The sequence below is a fragment of the Macrobrachium nipponense genome, chromosome 15 (genome assembly GCF_015104395.2).
Source record: "Macrobrachium nipponense isolate FS-2020 chromosome 15, ASM1510439v2, whole genome shotgun sequence".
Classification (NCBI taxonomy): domain Eukaryota; kingdom Metazoa; phylum Arthropoda; class Malacostraca; order Decapoda; family Palaemonidae; genus Macrobrachium; species Macrobrachium nipponense.
In genome coordinates this window covers 15,311,370-15,329,373 of record NC_087208.1, presented here as the reverse complement: position 1 = coordinate 15,329,373, position 18,004 = coordinate 15,311,370, and the positions used below count along the sequence as shown (strand labels likewise).

The 18,004-nt window shown below is 39.2% G+C and overlaps 1 protein-coding gene across 1 annotated transcript; it reads right to left on the bottom strand.

Moving 5' to 3' along the window:
- Window positions 1-16,079: 16,079 nt before the first annotated feature.
- LOC135226622 (uncharacterized) lies at window positions 16,080-17,012 on the bottom strand. The gene has a single exon (XM_064266336.1). The coding sequence runs from the start codon at window positions 17,010-17,012 to the stop codon at window positions 16,080-16,082; it is 933 nt and encodes a 310-aa protein (XP_064122406.1).
- Between the last annotated feature and the right edge of the window lie 992 nt (window positions 17,013-18,004).

Here is an 18,004-nt window from a genome sequence, read left to right as displayed (position 1 = left end):
TTATTAGGTAGGCTGTTTATAGCATCACTGATGTTACCTGGCATAATACGGTCTGCAAAATGAAACTGAATGTTGTCAGTAAGGAGGTTATCTACATCCCTTCGGGAATCTTGATCATTTATGCAATTCAGGATATTGTTGAAGTGATTGCCCCACATTCTTGCAATAGCTTCGTCTCTGACTGCTTCCCCTACTCTCTAAGATAGCTTTTTAGTTTTGGGATTTAAGGACTGGATATCTTTCCAAAGACAAGGATAATCACCAGATTCTAAGTTTCTAGAAATTGCATCGACTCTTAGTTGTTTTTCATTTAACCTGCAGTGCTTAAGAGCAAGTTTGCACTGTGCTCTCACCTGTCTCATTAGTAATGTAGTGTGCCCTTCCCTGGGGCTACCATTTTGCCTCCACAGTAAAAACATTTCTCTTGAGTATGTATACAGATCTTTAACCAAGTCATTCCATCCAGGTATATTACGAGAATTACCTTGACGAAATATGTAGGCAATCCTGCCCGAAGCAAGCATAGCGGAGATTATGTTTGAATAGAATTCATTCAGATCCCTCTTGTGGCGGTCATTTCTACAATTTGTGTTAGTACAAAGTAAGGCGTCTGCCGGTTGAACTATTGACCGCAGCCTGGTTTCCGTGGTCGCCCTAAAGTATCTGGTTTTCTGTTGGTTTTTAAAATCCCAGTTTACCGCTGGTGGGCGATCAGTGAGGGGGTTCACGGTAGGGAGGGATGGGGTACTGAATGACACCTGTAATGGGATGTGATCGTAGCCCGTTGCAAGATCATAGCAAATATTGCAGGTCATAATAGAATTATGAAGTTGTGGAGATGCGATGCAGTGGTCCAGTGGTCTGCTCTATTATGTACATATGAATAAGAGGAGGGAGGGAGGAGCATTACATCACTAATTTGGAGAGCATGATTTTGACAGAAGCGAGCAAGTTCATTATAAAATTGTTTTGTGGGGTGAGAATTAAGGTCCCCGATTATACAAATATGATCAGCAGGAGAATCATGAATAATACTGTGTAACTCCCTTAGGATCATGCAGTAGTGATAAAAAATTATTGTTATTTTCCCATGGCATATAAACATTAATAATTAAGATATTAGAGTTCCCTATTGTCACTTGAAGCCCCAGTAATCTGTCACACCTGTAGGTCATCACCTTTATCGTATTGTCTAACGATTTGTGCCACAGGAGAGAAAGGCCTCCTTTCGGGCGACCGGCTAGGATTTGATCTGTAACTTGCATCGATGAAGTCAAGAAGGTTCTGAAGTCTTCATGAATTGAATCGCAGATGGCAAGGTCATGTGGCCAGAGGAGCGTTTCTTGCAATGCAATGATGCCTTTGAAGTTTTTGCAGAACATGTTTAGGAGAGGAATGTTCTGCTTGAGGCCAAAAATATTCCAAGAGATTATGTTTAATGTATCCATGGCTACTCACGAAGATGGGAGATGAATGCGCTGATCATTTGGGTGGATGGGGGGTTAGCCAGGGGAAGTGGGCAGTCACTCGCCATGAGGGAATGACTGGCACTTGCGGTGGAAATGACCCTGGTTGGAGTGTCAGTAAGTATCCCTGGGGGTGGTTGATCCCGGATTAGTTTGTATCTTGAAACTAATATATTAGGACCGAAATTCTTGCCTTTAAGAACGTCGAGGTGTTGAAATAGACAGGTAATCTTGTAAGCCACTTTATGTTTAATCCTACATGGGAGTTCGTGAGAGATGAGTGGGTCAGAGCCAGTGAGAAACTTGACTCTCTCCACTATGGCATTTAGCGTCACCGATGAGCGCAGATTGTGAATTACTATGTGACATCTCTTCTCAGGTGTCGGGCGAGGTGAAACACGAATGTTGGGCTCCGGTCCAGCGGCCAAACGGAGGTTCTTCTCTTCTTTCTGCTTGTTTGTATCTGCCTGCCGCCAGACCCCTCATGATCAGTTTCATCTGCATCTTCGATCCGGGGTTGGGGGGGGGGGGAGAGATAGGGTGGGGAGGATTACGAGGGTAGTAGTAATCATCACCGGAGATATATCTTCCACCGGAGGTACTGGGGAGGGAGAAGACGTTGGGGGACCAACAGTTCCCTCGGAACGGGGCACTTCCATGTTGCTGGGAGGCGAGGAAAAACTGGATGCCTCATTCGTAGGAGTCTGGTGGCTATCTGTGCGATTGTCTATCGATCCCTGCACTCCTTTGATCGCATCCCAGATCCGTGTGAGGTTAATTGTTTCCACCGTTTTAAGGCTGATTATGGATTCCTGTAGTCCTTTGATCACGTCCCAGATTCTTGATAATTCATCATTTGTCTCCTCAATTTTTTCCGAGTTTTTTCCTATTATTTCTGAGAGAGATTTTGCTGTTTGGAAGGCATTTTCTGCCGTGTGGTACACCGCAGGTATGCTTAGGTCAGCAGGCCCCTTTGGAGGCAGGTTGTAAGGGTCATCAGTGTAGATTTCCACTGAGCAGGCCTCCTTCCTTAGCCACTTAGTGATATACAATATTTTTTTGTGAGAGGACAAGTTCTTCGCGGATCGCTCCTTGAGAATGCTCTCTGGTATCAGATCTTTGCATTTCGTATATGCAACGTTGATTTCCTCATCGGAGAAGGCATCACTGACAGATTGTATAGCGGACTCGACGTCGGAACGGTTCGATTGGTATTGTATAAAGAAACAATTGTTCGCGAGTACGGAACTTGTGTGTGGGGCACAGGCACCGGTTAGGTGCCAGGGTCACTTGCGCAACGGTTGGAGGTTGGTCGGGTGACATTTTTGCGGTAAGGGAGGGGTCAAGCACTAACACATACACTGCATTCTTTTACCCATTTCCCAGGACCAATAGGCCTCGAGTAGCTGTGATTTGAAAGATTTCTAAGGCACTGATTGGAGTAGAAAGAATATTAGAATATCTGCCGTTGCACAACACTCTCAGGCTTACACGCCAGTTATTACGTGGAGACACTATTAACACATTGCCTACTATAAGAGGTATAATCACCAAGGGCGAAAAACCCTTCTTTTCTGTGAAGAAACGCGAGAGAGACCTCCAACACGTCCGCCCCCACACACAGTTACAATCATTCCAAATAGATCTCGCTGACTCTTCGACCCGGGTCTACCACACACAACGGGGGAGGAAACAACTTAGGTCATCAAGCGGCTATGATAATACATTGGCCTTCTCTCGATTACAGTTTTAAAAGAAAAGAAAAAAAAAAGATCTAAGACAGCTACTCCTCCAGTTGCCTAAGAATGATATTTGTAGGAAACGTTTGATATTGGAAAACGGAATCTTTTGTTATTGTAATCTTTCATCTTGGGGTAAATTATTGATATATTAATATTATTATTTTTAACATCGAAAGGAAAGAAACGTCATGAGTAGAAGCAATCTTTTTTTCTGCACTCAATTTTCAAAATAAGTTCTATTGTCGAATTCATGAAGCAAAGATGAGCCATCATGAAAATGAAACTGAGAGAAGAATCCGCAATAAGGGCAATTACAGAATGTTATGTCTTACAAATAGGCTGCCAGAGTGTAGAGAATATTTTCCCTTCTTTTTGATTTCAAGGTCAATAGCAGTAATCTAGAAACTCTTATTATAGACTTTATTTACATGTTCAGGGAAATAAAACTCGAGATATTATGTATTGAAAAGAGTCAACTAAATCTTCCCCACCTTCTTTTTTTTATTTAAATGTTTAAAGGGTCGCCAGTGAATGGCGGGAACACTAGGGATTGCCTATAATAGAATTCTTCCGAGTCTGAGGACACTCCCCTTCCCCATCCCCCTTGATCATTTGGTCGATACATATGTGTGTGGTTTCGAGTGGCTTCAACATCTACTTCTATGGCTTAGCAAAGCAAGCAACCTCAAATTTCCTGAGTTGGGTCAGGAGAGTATGTAATAACATACTGATTGAATACGCGATTCAATATCACAGTGCTCAAGCGTCACTTTTATTTTTTTAAAACCTCTGAATCTTTTTAGTCGGAAAACTCTAAGGACAGTGTTTAGGTATTTGAAGTTCGACTAAAGTAATGTTCACCGGTATGGGTTTGGGAATAATCGGGACAAGTCTGTTTGGACCTTCTCAAGGTCTTTCGATGCTGTCTTCACTGTTGAGCTACTTCGTGCCTGCGTACCTGTTACTTGTAAATTGTCGGATGGACTTCGTCTTAAGCATACTTTTAGAAATTACATTTGTATATTAAGTTTGGCTCACATATTTGGAGGGGGGCAACATCCCACTCCACCTGACTTCGTCATGTAGGTCCAATAAGTAATAGCTGGAGTTTAAAGCATTGAAAATGAGACGACTTATGAAAGAGGCTATTGCAGAAATGCCAATAACCCTCCTAAATTTTAGTTACATAGGGTAGACGTTCGCCTTATAAGAAGTTAACGGTGGTGATGTATGATAATTAGGAATAAATCCGATTTTTACTGAGTTTTACGGAGTTATTGTTATCCTAATTTTACTATTGTGTATTTTCCTTTAAAGCTCGTAATATCAATATTATTCTTACAATAACGCTTTGTCATTACAATATGGCTGGTTTTTTACAATGGATTCACTAAAGAAAATAGATGAAAACAAACTGCCATCGAGACCCAGTCAATCAAGTTCTTCGTAACAAAACAAAATAGTCCTAGAGAAATTGTAAACGCCCATTGCAGTATTACCAGAACAGTCCCAGTATGGCTTACTTAGTATCCTTACGTTTTGTATCGAAATTCATGGAGGGAACTGTACATCTTTCCCCCAGCCAATGCTATTGCGGCACTGACTAGATCAGTTCCTCGTTGGACGAGAGGGTTACGTCCTTGGCAACCGATTCGGTAGTTCGAAGTTTGCTCCCCGCTCTACTAACGTGGAATCAGAGGAATTTATTTCTGGTGATTAGAAATTCATTTCTCGATATAATATGGTTCAGATCCCACAATAAGCTTTATGTCCCGTTACTAGGTAACCAATTGGTTCCTAGCCACGTAAAAAAAAATGTCTAATCTTTCTTCTGAGCCCTAGGAGAGCTGTAGTTCAGCTCAGTTGCCTGGTTAAACTAAGATATACTTAACTGACTGGCTCAGTCAGGCACCAGGGGCTGACGGGAGGCGCATACATGTTGCGACAGATTGCTCGGGAAAGATTTTCATTGCATGGCCCCCCTTAAACAGCTCTTGATATAACTCACCTTATGGTTAAATTCTAATATTGATGTTAAATGCGTTTGTAGTAATTTATGTTAACTCATGGTACCAAATTTGATTGCAGTAGACCATCTTTGACCATTTGGGCCATAATTCCCAAAGGGGGGGATGCGCCCCTTACTATCAAGGTTAGGGTAGGTAGGTAGCCCTAGCTGTCATCTCCAAAAATTGTAAAAAAATGAGGGTGTATGAAAAAGAGGGGTTACGACCCTCTTACAAACGGCCCTCGGATTTCGGATTTTGACTAAAACCTTCACTGGGGGAGGGGTCTATGGTAAAAATTCGGCAGCCCTAGCTTTCATAGTCTGGGCGTGCATAGCGCGAAGAGAGAGACGGAAATTCGTATATATATATATATATTATATATATATATATATATATATATATATATATATATATATATATATATTTATATATATTTGTGCTTGTATGCTATGCTTGAATGTGTTCACACATGTGCTTGGATAAATAGGTGATCAGTACAAATGCTCACTTACGCAAACACCAAGAATTACCAGCCAGCAACAACTCAAAGCTTGGCATGGCCAATTAATTCGACAATATATTTCCCCACTGAAAATTACATAAACGAGTTGCCTTCGGGTCTTGGCGCTTCATTAAACGAGGAGCCTGTTATCACGTTTGAAAGGATAATTCTCGTTGAGAATCCCAGCACCATGGCCCCATAACATAGCGGATGAAAATGCATTTTTTCTTTTCTTTATTTACTACAAAATGCAGCATATTGAACTTAGGCGCGTGCAAAAACTTCTTCGTAAAATAAGGACTATTTACGTACAAATAATTATGCTGATATACAAAGATATGGAGGTAAAGAAAGTTAATTTATCTTAGATACACCATTAGTATAACGAGTATTTTCTCATTGTAAACTTTCATGAAGTTGAGTTATGTTAGTTTAATTGGTTATTATAGTACCTTTCAATATGTTCAATTTAACTGGGAAGGATTAATTTCAAAACAGCAAAACTGTTATATATTAGCCAATTAGGTGTTCTGTTAAACTTAAATACCAGCATCAAAACCAATCTGTATAATAAATGAAAACCAACAATTATTACTAAATATTACAGAAACTGGGAGCTCCCATTTTTATTCATTTTTGTATATTGAACAAAACAGTTTTTGCTATTTATATGTAATTGCGGAATTTGACTTATTTCTATTTGCATTATAGAGATGCAACACAGACCTATCCGCATTATGGATGGGGTTCGTCTGAGAACCAAACTTTGTTCCGTTAATTCTGAATGAGAGTGAATAGCAGGCATGTGATAAAAGGTTTAGTCCTCAGTATCCCTTAATTAAATTAAAGACCAGATTGGCGTAAATCTCACTTTCGTGGAAAAGTAATTGAAAATTGGTAGATACAGAAAGTATTAAAAGTTGGTTTTCTGGTTTCTGGTTTACGAGAAAAATTTTGTTTTAATTCATCTCGAGCTTAGATTGTAAATATTTTCTTGTAATTAAAAGGGATAAAAATTTTTTTTTTCGAATCCTGGTCAGGTGACTCATTTATCTATTATATTCTCCTTGTGTTCAATTTATTCCAGAGGTACAGTGAATTCGATATGAAATTATGTTTGTGAACATTGATAAAGTCACAGGGGTATGTAAAAATTAAATTATACACACACACACACACACACACACACACACACACACACATATATATATATATATATATATATATATATATATATATATATATATATATATCTATATATATATAGTTTAAGGGGTAGGCAACCAGGCCCCACCGTTAGAAGAGTGAAAGTGTGCTTCATTGAGTAATCAGCTCAAAAGACACTCAGGTAACAAACTTTAGGGAATGCTTAGAGCACTAGCATCTTCGTCCCCTTTCATTAACTGTGCCTCGCCCCCCCCCCCCCTTTTTTTTTTTTATTAAACTCCTGCAGTGCAACCTTTGTACTGGTTCTCGAATGTTCCGTACAGATACGAAACGTCGGCCTTTTAATGAAACGGATATAAACAGAATACCTTCCCATGAACTCCAAATTGTCTACACACATACAGACACACACACACACACACACATATATATATAGACACAGTACTCGACAAGATGTTAGTCCGCTTGGCATCAAGCAGCCTAATATCCTGTCTAATATTGAAGGAACGGAAACGTTGAGAAGAAGTTTCGTCAGTGTATTAGGCTGCCTACAGCACGTAGAGAAAGGGGTGGAGATTGGACACTGACAATGAGAGAGCGCTCAGTCACTTGCTTGGATGTTTATTATGCGGCCGTATATATTTTTTGGTCAGCGCTCCCACTGCAATTCTTTCCTGTTACGTATCCCTTTATTGCCCCCTGTGACCTTAATATGGGTCAAGAACGGTGATCTGAGTCAACAGACAATAGCAGAGATATGTCGTTGAAGCAATCTGGCTTTAAAACAATGCAGATATCGGATCAGCTGGTTGTGAGAAGGCATTCAGTTCGATGCTGGGTTCCTAGATTTAATGGAGGTGGGAACCATGAGATTCCATCTCAGAAAAAGCGCCCTGCTATGCCTAAGAAAACTTCTGATCGAAGTTTGACTGTTCTCAAGAGTCAATTAGAAAGTAATTGACGCTTGAGAACAAACAAACTTCGATCAGAGGTCCTCTTTGGAATACCAGGGAGCTTTTTTCTGAGACGGAATCTCACGGTTGCCAACTTCTGGCAATCCAGCGTCGAACTGAATGCCTCCTCACACGCAGCTGATCCGAAATTGCTTTGTTTTAAAGCCAGATTGCTTCAATGCACATATCTCTGCTATGCACACACACACACACACACACCACACACACACACACACACACATATATATATATATATATATATATATATATATATATATATATATATATATATATATATATATATATATCATTACGTGCATGGCTGTGTGAAGTTTATCATTTGCTCTAAAATTAACTGACATCTGACAAGAATTAGTGCCACGCAAGTAATAAAGAGAAAAGGGAAAAGAAGGCATTAAAACCGATGGATTTAAGAGAAAAACGCAAAGTTACACTTAACTAAGATTATTAACATGTAAATGAGAGGTAATTTACAGGAGCTAAAAGCCCTTGCTCCGTGGCACCGAGTTTATGTTATTTAACAAAGCAATTAGTACCACTGTGAAACCACAGTAAAATATAAATTTCTTTTATGAAGAACCTGGCATTTACAGAAATGAGATGGTTGTAAAGTTATGACAAATCATACAAAAAAAGTTATCAGCAGCTCTTCATTCTTGATACTTTGGGATTCAGAATAGGTGATTGACTCTTGCACCTGGAACGCATGAGAGGTGGTACACAGCTTCTTGCGTCGCCTAATTCAGCAAATTAAGGATGCACTGTAATTCTAAATCGAAAAAGGTGGTTAATATAATTGGGATTTTGCGTAAGGCAGAGAATATCAGTTCTTAACACTCACTGTTATGAGTTAGAAATATAAATGAACACTTACTTCTAATTATAAATCACAAATATTTCTCTACTTCACTTCTTCTCTGGAGGAGATGCAAGGGAGGATTTGAGTTATATATATATGAGAGAGGCAGTAATTAAGGACATAAAAGAATGGTACGCCGAGCAAATTTCAAATCCAAACATACCTGGTTTGTGACAAATCGTGTCTTGAGTAGAGCGCCCAGCACGGGGAAAAGGAGCATGGAGGGAGAATAGTCTTGACCTCCAGATAGTAATAAGGAAGTCTCTGTGACCCGTCTGTTCAGAACTACGTCTGCTAGGTGGATGACGATCGGAGAGAGACTTCTCTGCTCTCTTCTTCTTTCTCCCTTTTGTCTCGTGTTTTTCGCATCTTGACGCCAGCTTCTTTGGGAGTGTTTTCTTTTGTCTGGAAAATGAAATTTGGACGACAGCACTAGGTGTGGAAAAATAGGACAATGGGGGTTATTTAGCTGCAGGGGAGGTAGAGTTTTTTTGGTGGGAGGAGCGAGTAGGATAAGCTGCAGTGTCCAAATTTTAATGAGGGAAGGAGTGGGCAGCTGCGGCTTCTGTACGCCATCTTGTGTGGTCTTACTTTGACTAGGAGTGAGAAAAATATTTTACTTATTTCGTTAAGATTTCTTAATGCTAAGAGCGTCAATGTGCATCTCGTGTATGCATGTAACAATATGTATGTATGTATATTGTCCTTTAACTGCCTGGCTTACTACTTACTCAAGTTATTAAGATATTATAGCCATTACAACAACAAGATGTTTTAAACGGAGCATGACCCTAGACTCTATCGCATATCAGGCCATGATACTATCACACCAGGGACATACATGTGCGAGCACACAAACATCCAAACAAGCAATATATATATATATATATATATATATAATATATTATATATAGATATATATATATAGATATATATATATATATATATATATATATATATTATAATATATATATAGATATATATATATATATATATATATATATATATATATATATATATATATATATGTGTGTGTGTGTGTGTGTGTGTGTGTGTGTGTGTGTAAATCAGTTCCAATAAAATCTTGTTATTTATGGAATGGAATAATAATTACTTTACCCAATTCCATTCCAAGCGTAATTCACTCTGTTTTATGTCAGATAACGTTTTATAGATTCCTTTTACCAGGAGCATTATCTAATGTATCTTTTCCCAATCCATTTTATTAGGAATTTCCGTCATCATTTTACGTCACTCTTCCTCCGCTCTCCCACATCCATTTTTTTTTTTTTCTGAGAAAATGGATGGAAAATGTTTTGGTAGTTGTGGGGTATTTTTTATTATTTTTTTTTTTATTTTTAGCGTTTCGACCTAAAAGTAGAAACTCATATAAAACGTATTTGCCATATTTTTTGTCTGTGATTTTGACAGAATAAATGAACGTTATATTTCTACGTGATTACAAGGACAAATAAATAAAATAAGATCTTTGTGTTACGCCATGAATTTATAGCCAATATTTTCCATCATCTTAGACATACGGAATTTTGATATTAATGGAGACGAGATATATTCTTTAGCTAAGTCATTGTGTTGATGTTTGTGCTAAGACAACATAACATATTTTGTTCATTAACTTTTAATCTTTGTGACACTTATTGTTGAAATTATTATGAATTATATTGTATATTGTGGTCGTTACGAAGCAAGATAAATCCAGAGACAAGTTTAGTAACTACAAATATATTCATTGTCTACACGAGAAAATAGACTGACTGATTCAATCACGTTAACGTCATGACGACTATGTTCATCGACGCAGCCATATGGAGCACCAGGAAGAATTTAAGAGCAAATACTACCAGTGGAACACTCCTCACAGTAATAATGTTATTCATGGCGCAAAGGAAACGTGACATTAGTCTGAAGTAGAAAACTAGAACTGGAGATCAAGTGAGCTGAGCTTCCCAGAGCAACAGTTCTCACACCTAGATGCCTTAAAAATGGGAGGTGCTTCCACTCTCCGAAAACAGACGCAAAGCTATATATATATATATATATATCTATATATATATATAATATATATATATAGATATATCGAGCTACAATGTCCTTTAATATCTAATTCGCTCTACCTCGGAATTAATATATTTTCATATATGCTTAACCGAAGGGGAATTTTTACTCGATAATAGACTTGCCTGGACCTAGTCCAGGCAAGTCTATTATCGAGAAAAAATTCCCCTTCGGTTAAGCATATATGAAAATATATTAATTCCGAGGTAGAGCGAATTAGATATTAAAGGACATTGTAGCTCGATATATGTATATGAATCACGGAAATGTGATATGACTTATATATATATATATATATATATATATATATATATATATATATATATATATATATATATGTATATATATACAATTTTCTGTCTGTTTGCATGAAAGCTAGGGGTACCTAAAAGCTTTTAGTTAAAGCCGAAAACCGAGGGTCGTTCCTATAGGGTCGTCACCCCTCTTTTTCACACCCCCTCATATTTTACAACTTTCGGAGCTGACACCTATGGCTACCAAATTTTTACTATAGACTCGCCTCCCAGGAGAGTTTTTGTCAAAATCTGAAATTCGAGGGCTGTTTCTAAGCAGGTCATAACACCTCTTTATCATACCCCCACATTTTTTACAGCTTTCAGAGTTGACATCTAGGGCTACCAAATTTTTACTGTTTCCCCTTTTCCCAAGGAGGCTTGTAGTCAAAATTCGAAATTCGAGGGCTGTTTCTTAGGGTGTTGTAACCCCTCTTTTTCATAAGGCACCCGAGTTATAGTAGGGGGGGAGGCAACACTGCTAGGAAATGGGGGCCGAGGGTTTCCCACGATATAAGGGGGCAGGAGGCCTATGCCCTATCGACATACCTACCAAGGAAGAAGGTGGTAGTAGACCACCTACCCTAACCCTGATAGTAAGGGGCTCATCCCCCCCTTTTGGAATTAGGGCCCAGAGTGTCAAAGATGGGCCTACTGCATTCAAATTTTTTACCATGAGTTAACACTAATGACTACAAACACACTTAAATTCAATATCAGAATTTAACTTTAGACTGAGTTTTATAAAGGATTGTTTGAGGGGACCTCGCAATGAAACTCTTTCCTGAGCAACCTGTCGCAACATGTATGTGCCTCCCGTCTGGTCAGGCGGCGGGGCTTGGCTGAGCCAGTCAGTGACGTCCAGCTCATTTACTAGAAGTGTATATACATTCGACACACACACACACACACATATATATATTATAGAAAACTGAAATGAATTAATTTCGGAACTTCTTGATAGATCATTAGTACAAAAATATTTGTAAAATATTACAAAAAGTAACATAATGAATGATCAAAGTTACATTCAATTGGTTATAACACCAAAAATGCTTGAACATATTTCGGTAGTCATTTTGAAAGATGAACGGTTAAAAACTTGATTTATATTCTTGATTTTTTGTTTTATAGTCAAGGTTTGTTTCATCTTTTCTTTAAAGGACAATCCCGCTCTTAATTTTGTATTTAACTGTGATCGACTTAGACAACCTGTACTTCATATTCGAGAAATAAATAACACTTGACGCATCTTTAGATATGTTTACGTAAGCTCAAAACCTGGAATTAAAAGTGAGTCCTGAAAAAAGGCAACCGCTAACATCCAGGTTTATATTTAGTATAACCCTTCCACCTATAAAGTATGTGAAAGCCTGGATTCCGTAATATGTATAACGAACCAAACAAAACAGAGAAATAATATTTACAATCGGCTGGAGACTCTAGTTCATAAAAGCACAGAAATATATATATATTATATAAATCTATATAATATATATAGATATATATATATATATATATATATATATTATATAATAATGTATGTATATATATATGGAATTGATTAATTTTGAAGGCAAGATAAGCTTTCAGCACTTTCAAACTTCCTCTCATTGCTTCTTTAGTTGAGGTCGTGAGCCTTTCCGTTCTTCATTGTGAGATAAGAGTCTCGTTAGGCATTCGTGAACTTAAGAGACTCCAAAGGACAGTGTTTTTTTTAGAAAAAAAGCGACAATGACATTTAAAGGTGTATTTCACTTCAGTGGACGTCTGCTAATGAGGCAGTCACACAGAATCTATACAGCGAAGAAGGAACCTTTATTCAATTGAAGTGAAAAGACGAAAGGTAAACAAGGAAGCCGATGGGGAAAGGGGAAGTGGATGGAAGTCCTCGGTTGTTCTTGTAACTTGGGTTATGGTAGTAATCAGTAGGAATAAAGCCAAACTATCTTTTTGACTATCTAGCACAAGAATTAACCCGTAGGACATCCAGATATGACTGCAAAGCGCACAATATACTCAGTAAGATTTTAACAACATAAATACAAGGACAAAGCAAACAAGAAAACATCACACACTATTAGATAGGCTTCAAAGGCGAAAAAATATTAATTTTCTGTTTCGTTATAGGCCTAACTTTAGGTGTTGTCCTTTCTAACTGATAGCTAATGCTATCAGTTCGGATATTTTGGGAGAATTCAATGATCTGAGCTATTCTAAAAATCTCAGAAATGACAACGAAAAAATCTAATTTTAAATTTAACTAAATAGAAATACTTAAGATATCTAAAACAAAAAGTCATGAATACTATATGCTTTATTAGCTGTATTGCATTTGTCACTTAATTAATGAGACGAAAGGCCTAATTCTTCATTCAGTCATTATCCACGGAATATGATATCAATTTGCATGTATACTGAAATTGTTTAATTTGATTCAGTGGTTGCGTCCATTAGAGATAAAAAAAATTATTAATGAAACGACGAATACGTAATTCAACCTGAAATATGATGGGAGAATTTAAGCTGAAAAATCACACGACAGGAATACCTATGCACTCCGTTGGTTGTTGCGCATTGTGATCGATCGGTGACCACTCGCATTGCCGTCTTGATACCAAAACCTTAGCCTCCCAGATGCGAGATGACTGTGACGTCACCAGCTGAGGCGGTTGAATTCAAAACAAACAGCCACTCAGGATTGTTGCTAAAACGTGGAATTCTGGCCTCCGGTGTGGAAGTTTTCATGCATAAGATGATCTGGTGTATTAGTGGCATTCACATTTTACTGTCAGCCACACTGAGTATGGAAAAAATGTCCACACTTTTTAAGAGTGTGGAAATTTTTTTTTATTGTGGTCAAATATATTATTTTCTTATATGATTAAGTTAGCTATATTCTTGATCATTTGCATATCTATATAGAATATGTTTATATAATACTGACTGAATAAAGAGCCATTAAAGAAAGATTTTTTTACATCAAATCATGAAGCTGTAGAAGTCGATCAAGGAGCGATGTCTTGACTGACGCATCGAATGCAGACGACAACACAGTGACAGCATTAGGTTACCATCTGATTAAAATAACTTAAATCCGTTTAAGATTTTTTCAATAAATGTAAAAAGTAAATGTGATCAACTTGATAAGGAGAGTTTATGGGAAATGATCTTTAGACTACTGCCACTCAGTCTGCAGTCTGATGCTGTCCTGTTTAGTGGGATATTCTTCGTTCCTGGTGATGTTCCACATATAATTTGTAGTTTGTCTCTCAATATCCTACAAGGTAAGAGTTTTACGTTATGTTTTGTGTTATTTCACTTATTATAATACAGTATTTATGATAATAATATTTGCCATAATTTTATATTGTTAGGTGGTTTTCAGCTGGGATACATGGTGAGGTTATGAATTTATTGGCCTTGCATTATACCTGCCACGGTCCATATTGTATCACTCATATTAGAGTTATCGCTTTTTGTTAACTGTATTAAGAGAATGCTAATGGAAACTATCAGTATCATTTATTGGGAAAACTTTTGGCGCGCAAAGCAGAGCTTGGCATCTTGGTTGTATCTAGACTGGCCAGACATCCTGTTTTAGGCAAGCCAACGCTAGAGAAACAACAGGTAGTCCCATGAGCAGGTCCGGTGTATTTTTATGTAAACAACCACAATCTGTGACTTCACACAAACTGGTCGACAATTTACTGATGTAAACATAGGGATAATTGCCGCTTTTATACTTTGAAATACGATTTAATGAGTATCCCTCCACAGATTAAATTAAGCGGTGAATGCGATTTTGGACATACAGTTCATGTGAATATCGGTATTGGAGAAGTTGAATAGGTGAAATGTTGCACAAATATGGTTTTTTGTGTGAAACTTTTAGAGACTGACAGCACCCTCAAGATAGAAGTCACAGGATTTTTTCACGGTTTTTTTAAACTTCCCTGTCTTGGCCTTGTGTGCATTTGGAACCTCGTTATCAATTGTTTTAAAGTTGATTTCCTTTTTTAGGTTGTTCGATGGGGTGAGTCGGCCTTTCAGTTCATGTTTTTTGTTAAATTTACTTAGTTTAATTTTGTAATAAAATTGGGGTTCACAATTTTGTCACCAAATTAACCTATGAACTGAAAGGCTAACTTGCACCAACGGACAACTTACCAACGGAAATTAACTTCAAAACTATTGATAAAGTGGTTCCAAATGCAAACAAGGCCAAGACAGGGAAGTTTATAAAAACCGTGAAAAAATATATAAGTAAATTGATCATTTACTTATATGTGCAATCAATGAAATCTATCCCTTAAGAAGTAAGTGCCAAGAACATAAGTGAACTATGTAAGATCGCAATGAGACAGAACTGAGTACTAACTGATTTATTACCTGGGCACGTGGTATACATAGCAGTGTACTGACGGAAACGGAGTGCCCAACCCCTGAGTCTCGCAACCCGCATACAGACAGACGAGAATTTGTGTTTCTTAGCAGTTAATAAAATGGCAATAGCAAAAGACATAATGAACATACAATGATGAATTATATATTGGCTAAAAGGCCAGGAAATTCTACATACAAATATATACATGTGATTCTTGCTTCTTTGCTAGATGAGATACAAGATCATGATAAATGGGTAAAGAAGTACTCTCCCCCTCAAGATAATTATTGATAATTAATAATGAATAATTAATAAGTCATAATTAATAATGAATTATTAATAATGTATAATTAATAATGAATAATTGGAAGATTTGTACAGTTAATCATGATATCTTGTTGGTATCAGGAGCGGTCCCCGAGTTCTTGTTATCTGTGGTTGTGGGGCGGTCTCAACTGTTGAGGCGTTCGGCTGGCCTGCCAGGATGTTTTCCTTTGTCCTACGGAATGTAAATTTCTTCACTTGAGGTCTTATTTTGTGGAGGAATTCTCGGATGTCTGCAGGTCTCCTCCAAGTTTTTTGTTATCCATCAGAAAGGCTAGCTTTAATCTGTTGACGGATACCTAGTTTTCCTGCCCGTGGACGCCAACGAGGGAGGACTTGGAGTTTCTTGTGATGACATAGTATGGGCCTCTGCAAGGTCTGGATGGGGTGAGTGGTGGGCGTCGTCCCTCAGGAAGATGTGTGTGCAGGTTCCAAGGCCTTCTGGGCTGTAGTTATGTGTCCTGTCTGTGAAAGTCTTCACCCAGGGCGCAAACTCCTTTGCTATTTCTCTTAGCCTTCTAAGGGGCATATCTTGGTTGTCTGGTTCCATAGGGAAGAATTTGCCTGGTACTGCCAGTGCTTCCCTGTACACATTTTCTGCAGGAGAATCTTCACCGTTCGCTTTTGGTGCTGTTCGAAGTCCTAGCAGGACCCAGGGCAGCTGCACCTTCCAGTTTTCATTAGTACACCGTGCTATCAGTGCCGCTTTTAACGAATGGTGGACCCTTTCCACCCTTCCATTGGCAGCGGGGTAGTATGCCATTGTGCTGTGGAGTGCTGTCCCCATCAGGGGTGCCAGGGAGACCCAGAGTTCAAACAGGAATGCCAAGCCCCTGTCTGTTGTTGTGTTCTCCAGCACACCAAAACTGCTCATCCAACTTGATAACAGGGCTTCTGTGCAGGGGCTTGTCGATGCTTCTGCCATCGGGACTGCTTCCGGGCATCTCGTTGTGGCAGAGGTCCTATGACATCCACATGAATGTGCCAGAACTGTCTTCATGGAAACGTCTTCGTGGTTGAGGGAAGTCTCTGATGCCTGATTCCATGAGCTGGGTGATCTTGCTTGTCTGGTATGGTATGTAGTTCTTTGCCCATCTCCACATGTCCTTTTTTTATCCCATGCCACACGAATTTCTCTGTCATCAGGCACATCATTGTATGTCCCGATGGATGGGAGAGGCTGTGGATGATGTCGGATACCTGCCTCCTTCATGATGCAGGTATCAATGGCTGGGGCGGCCTGTGCTGGTGTCGAAGAGAAGTGTCAATCCCTGCTCTCCTACTGGTGTGCCCTTCCACTTCAGTATGGTAGTGCCGGGTAAGTTGGAGTTTTAGGATCTGCGACTTGTTCCTTTGCCAGGTCCTCGTGGTCAATGCCCAGGTGGACTAAATTTATTTCAATCCTTAACAGGGTGTCGGCTACCAGGTTCTTCTTCCTGGGATGTAGCTTGTGGTGCACCCGGATTCGGATATAGCGGCCAAGTGCTGCTGCTGTCTTGCCGGCCACTCGTTTTCTGCCTTCGTGAAAGCATGTATCAAAGGTTTGTGGTCCATCAGGATGGTGAAGGGGCTGCCATCTAGGAGGTACATTGCCAGCAGTTTCCTGTTGATTACACTTTAGCGGGTCTCCGGTGGCTTCAATTTGCGGCTGAAGAACGCAAGCGGGCAGGGGGACCTGTCCACTATCTGCTCCAGTACGGCTCTGCAGGTGACATTGCTGGCATTGGTGGTAAGTCTCAGGGGGCAGTGGGGTCCCGGTAGGTGCCCTCTGCTGTGGCGTTTTCCACATCAGTGTTTTCGGTTTCCCCTTCAGCACCTTGGTCAGGGGATACATGATAAAGGCGATGTCCGGAACAAATCGTCGGGAGTAGTTGACCATGCTGAGGAACTCTTGCAAGGACTTGAACATCTTCGGTGTTGGGAAGTATTTTACCACCTCTACCTTGGAGGCCATGGGGTGGATGCCCGTCGGGGGAGACCTCATGTCACAGGCAGTCCACATTCTCTATACCGAAGGAACACTTGTCGAATATGACGATCAATCCATTCTCCTGAAGCCATTTCAGCACACCCGGACGTGTCCCAGGTGCTCTTCCGGGGATCTGGAGAATATCTGCAGATGCAGAGAGGTAGGTCCCCCAAGATGCTGTCCATCAGGTGTTGGAATGTGGCCCCGATATATATTCCTGAGGATGAAAGTTCTGA

Coding starts and splice junctions, on each gene's coding strand:
- LOC135226622 (XM_064266336.1), bottom strand. CDS start 17,012: ATGAAGGAGGCAGGTATCCGACATCATCCACAGCCTCTCCCATCCATC.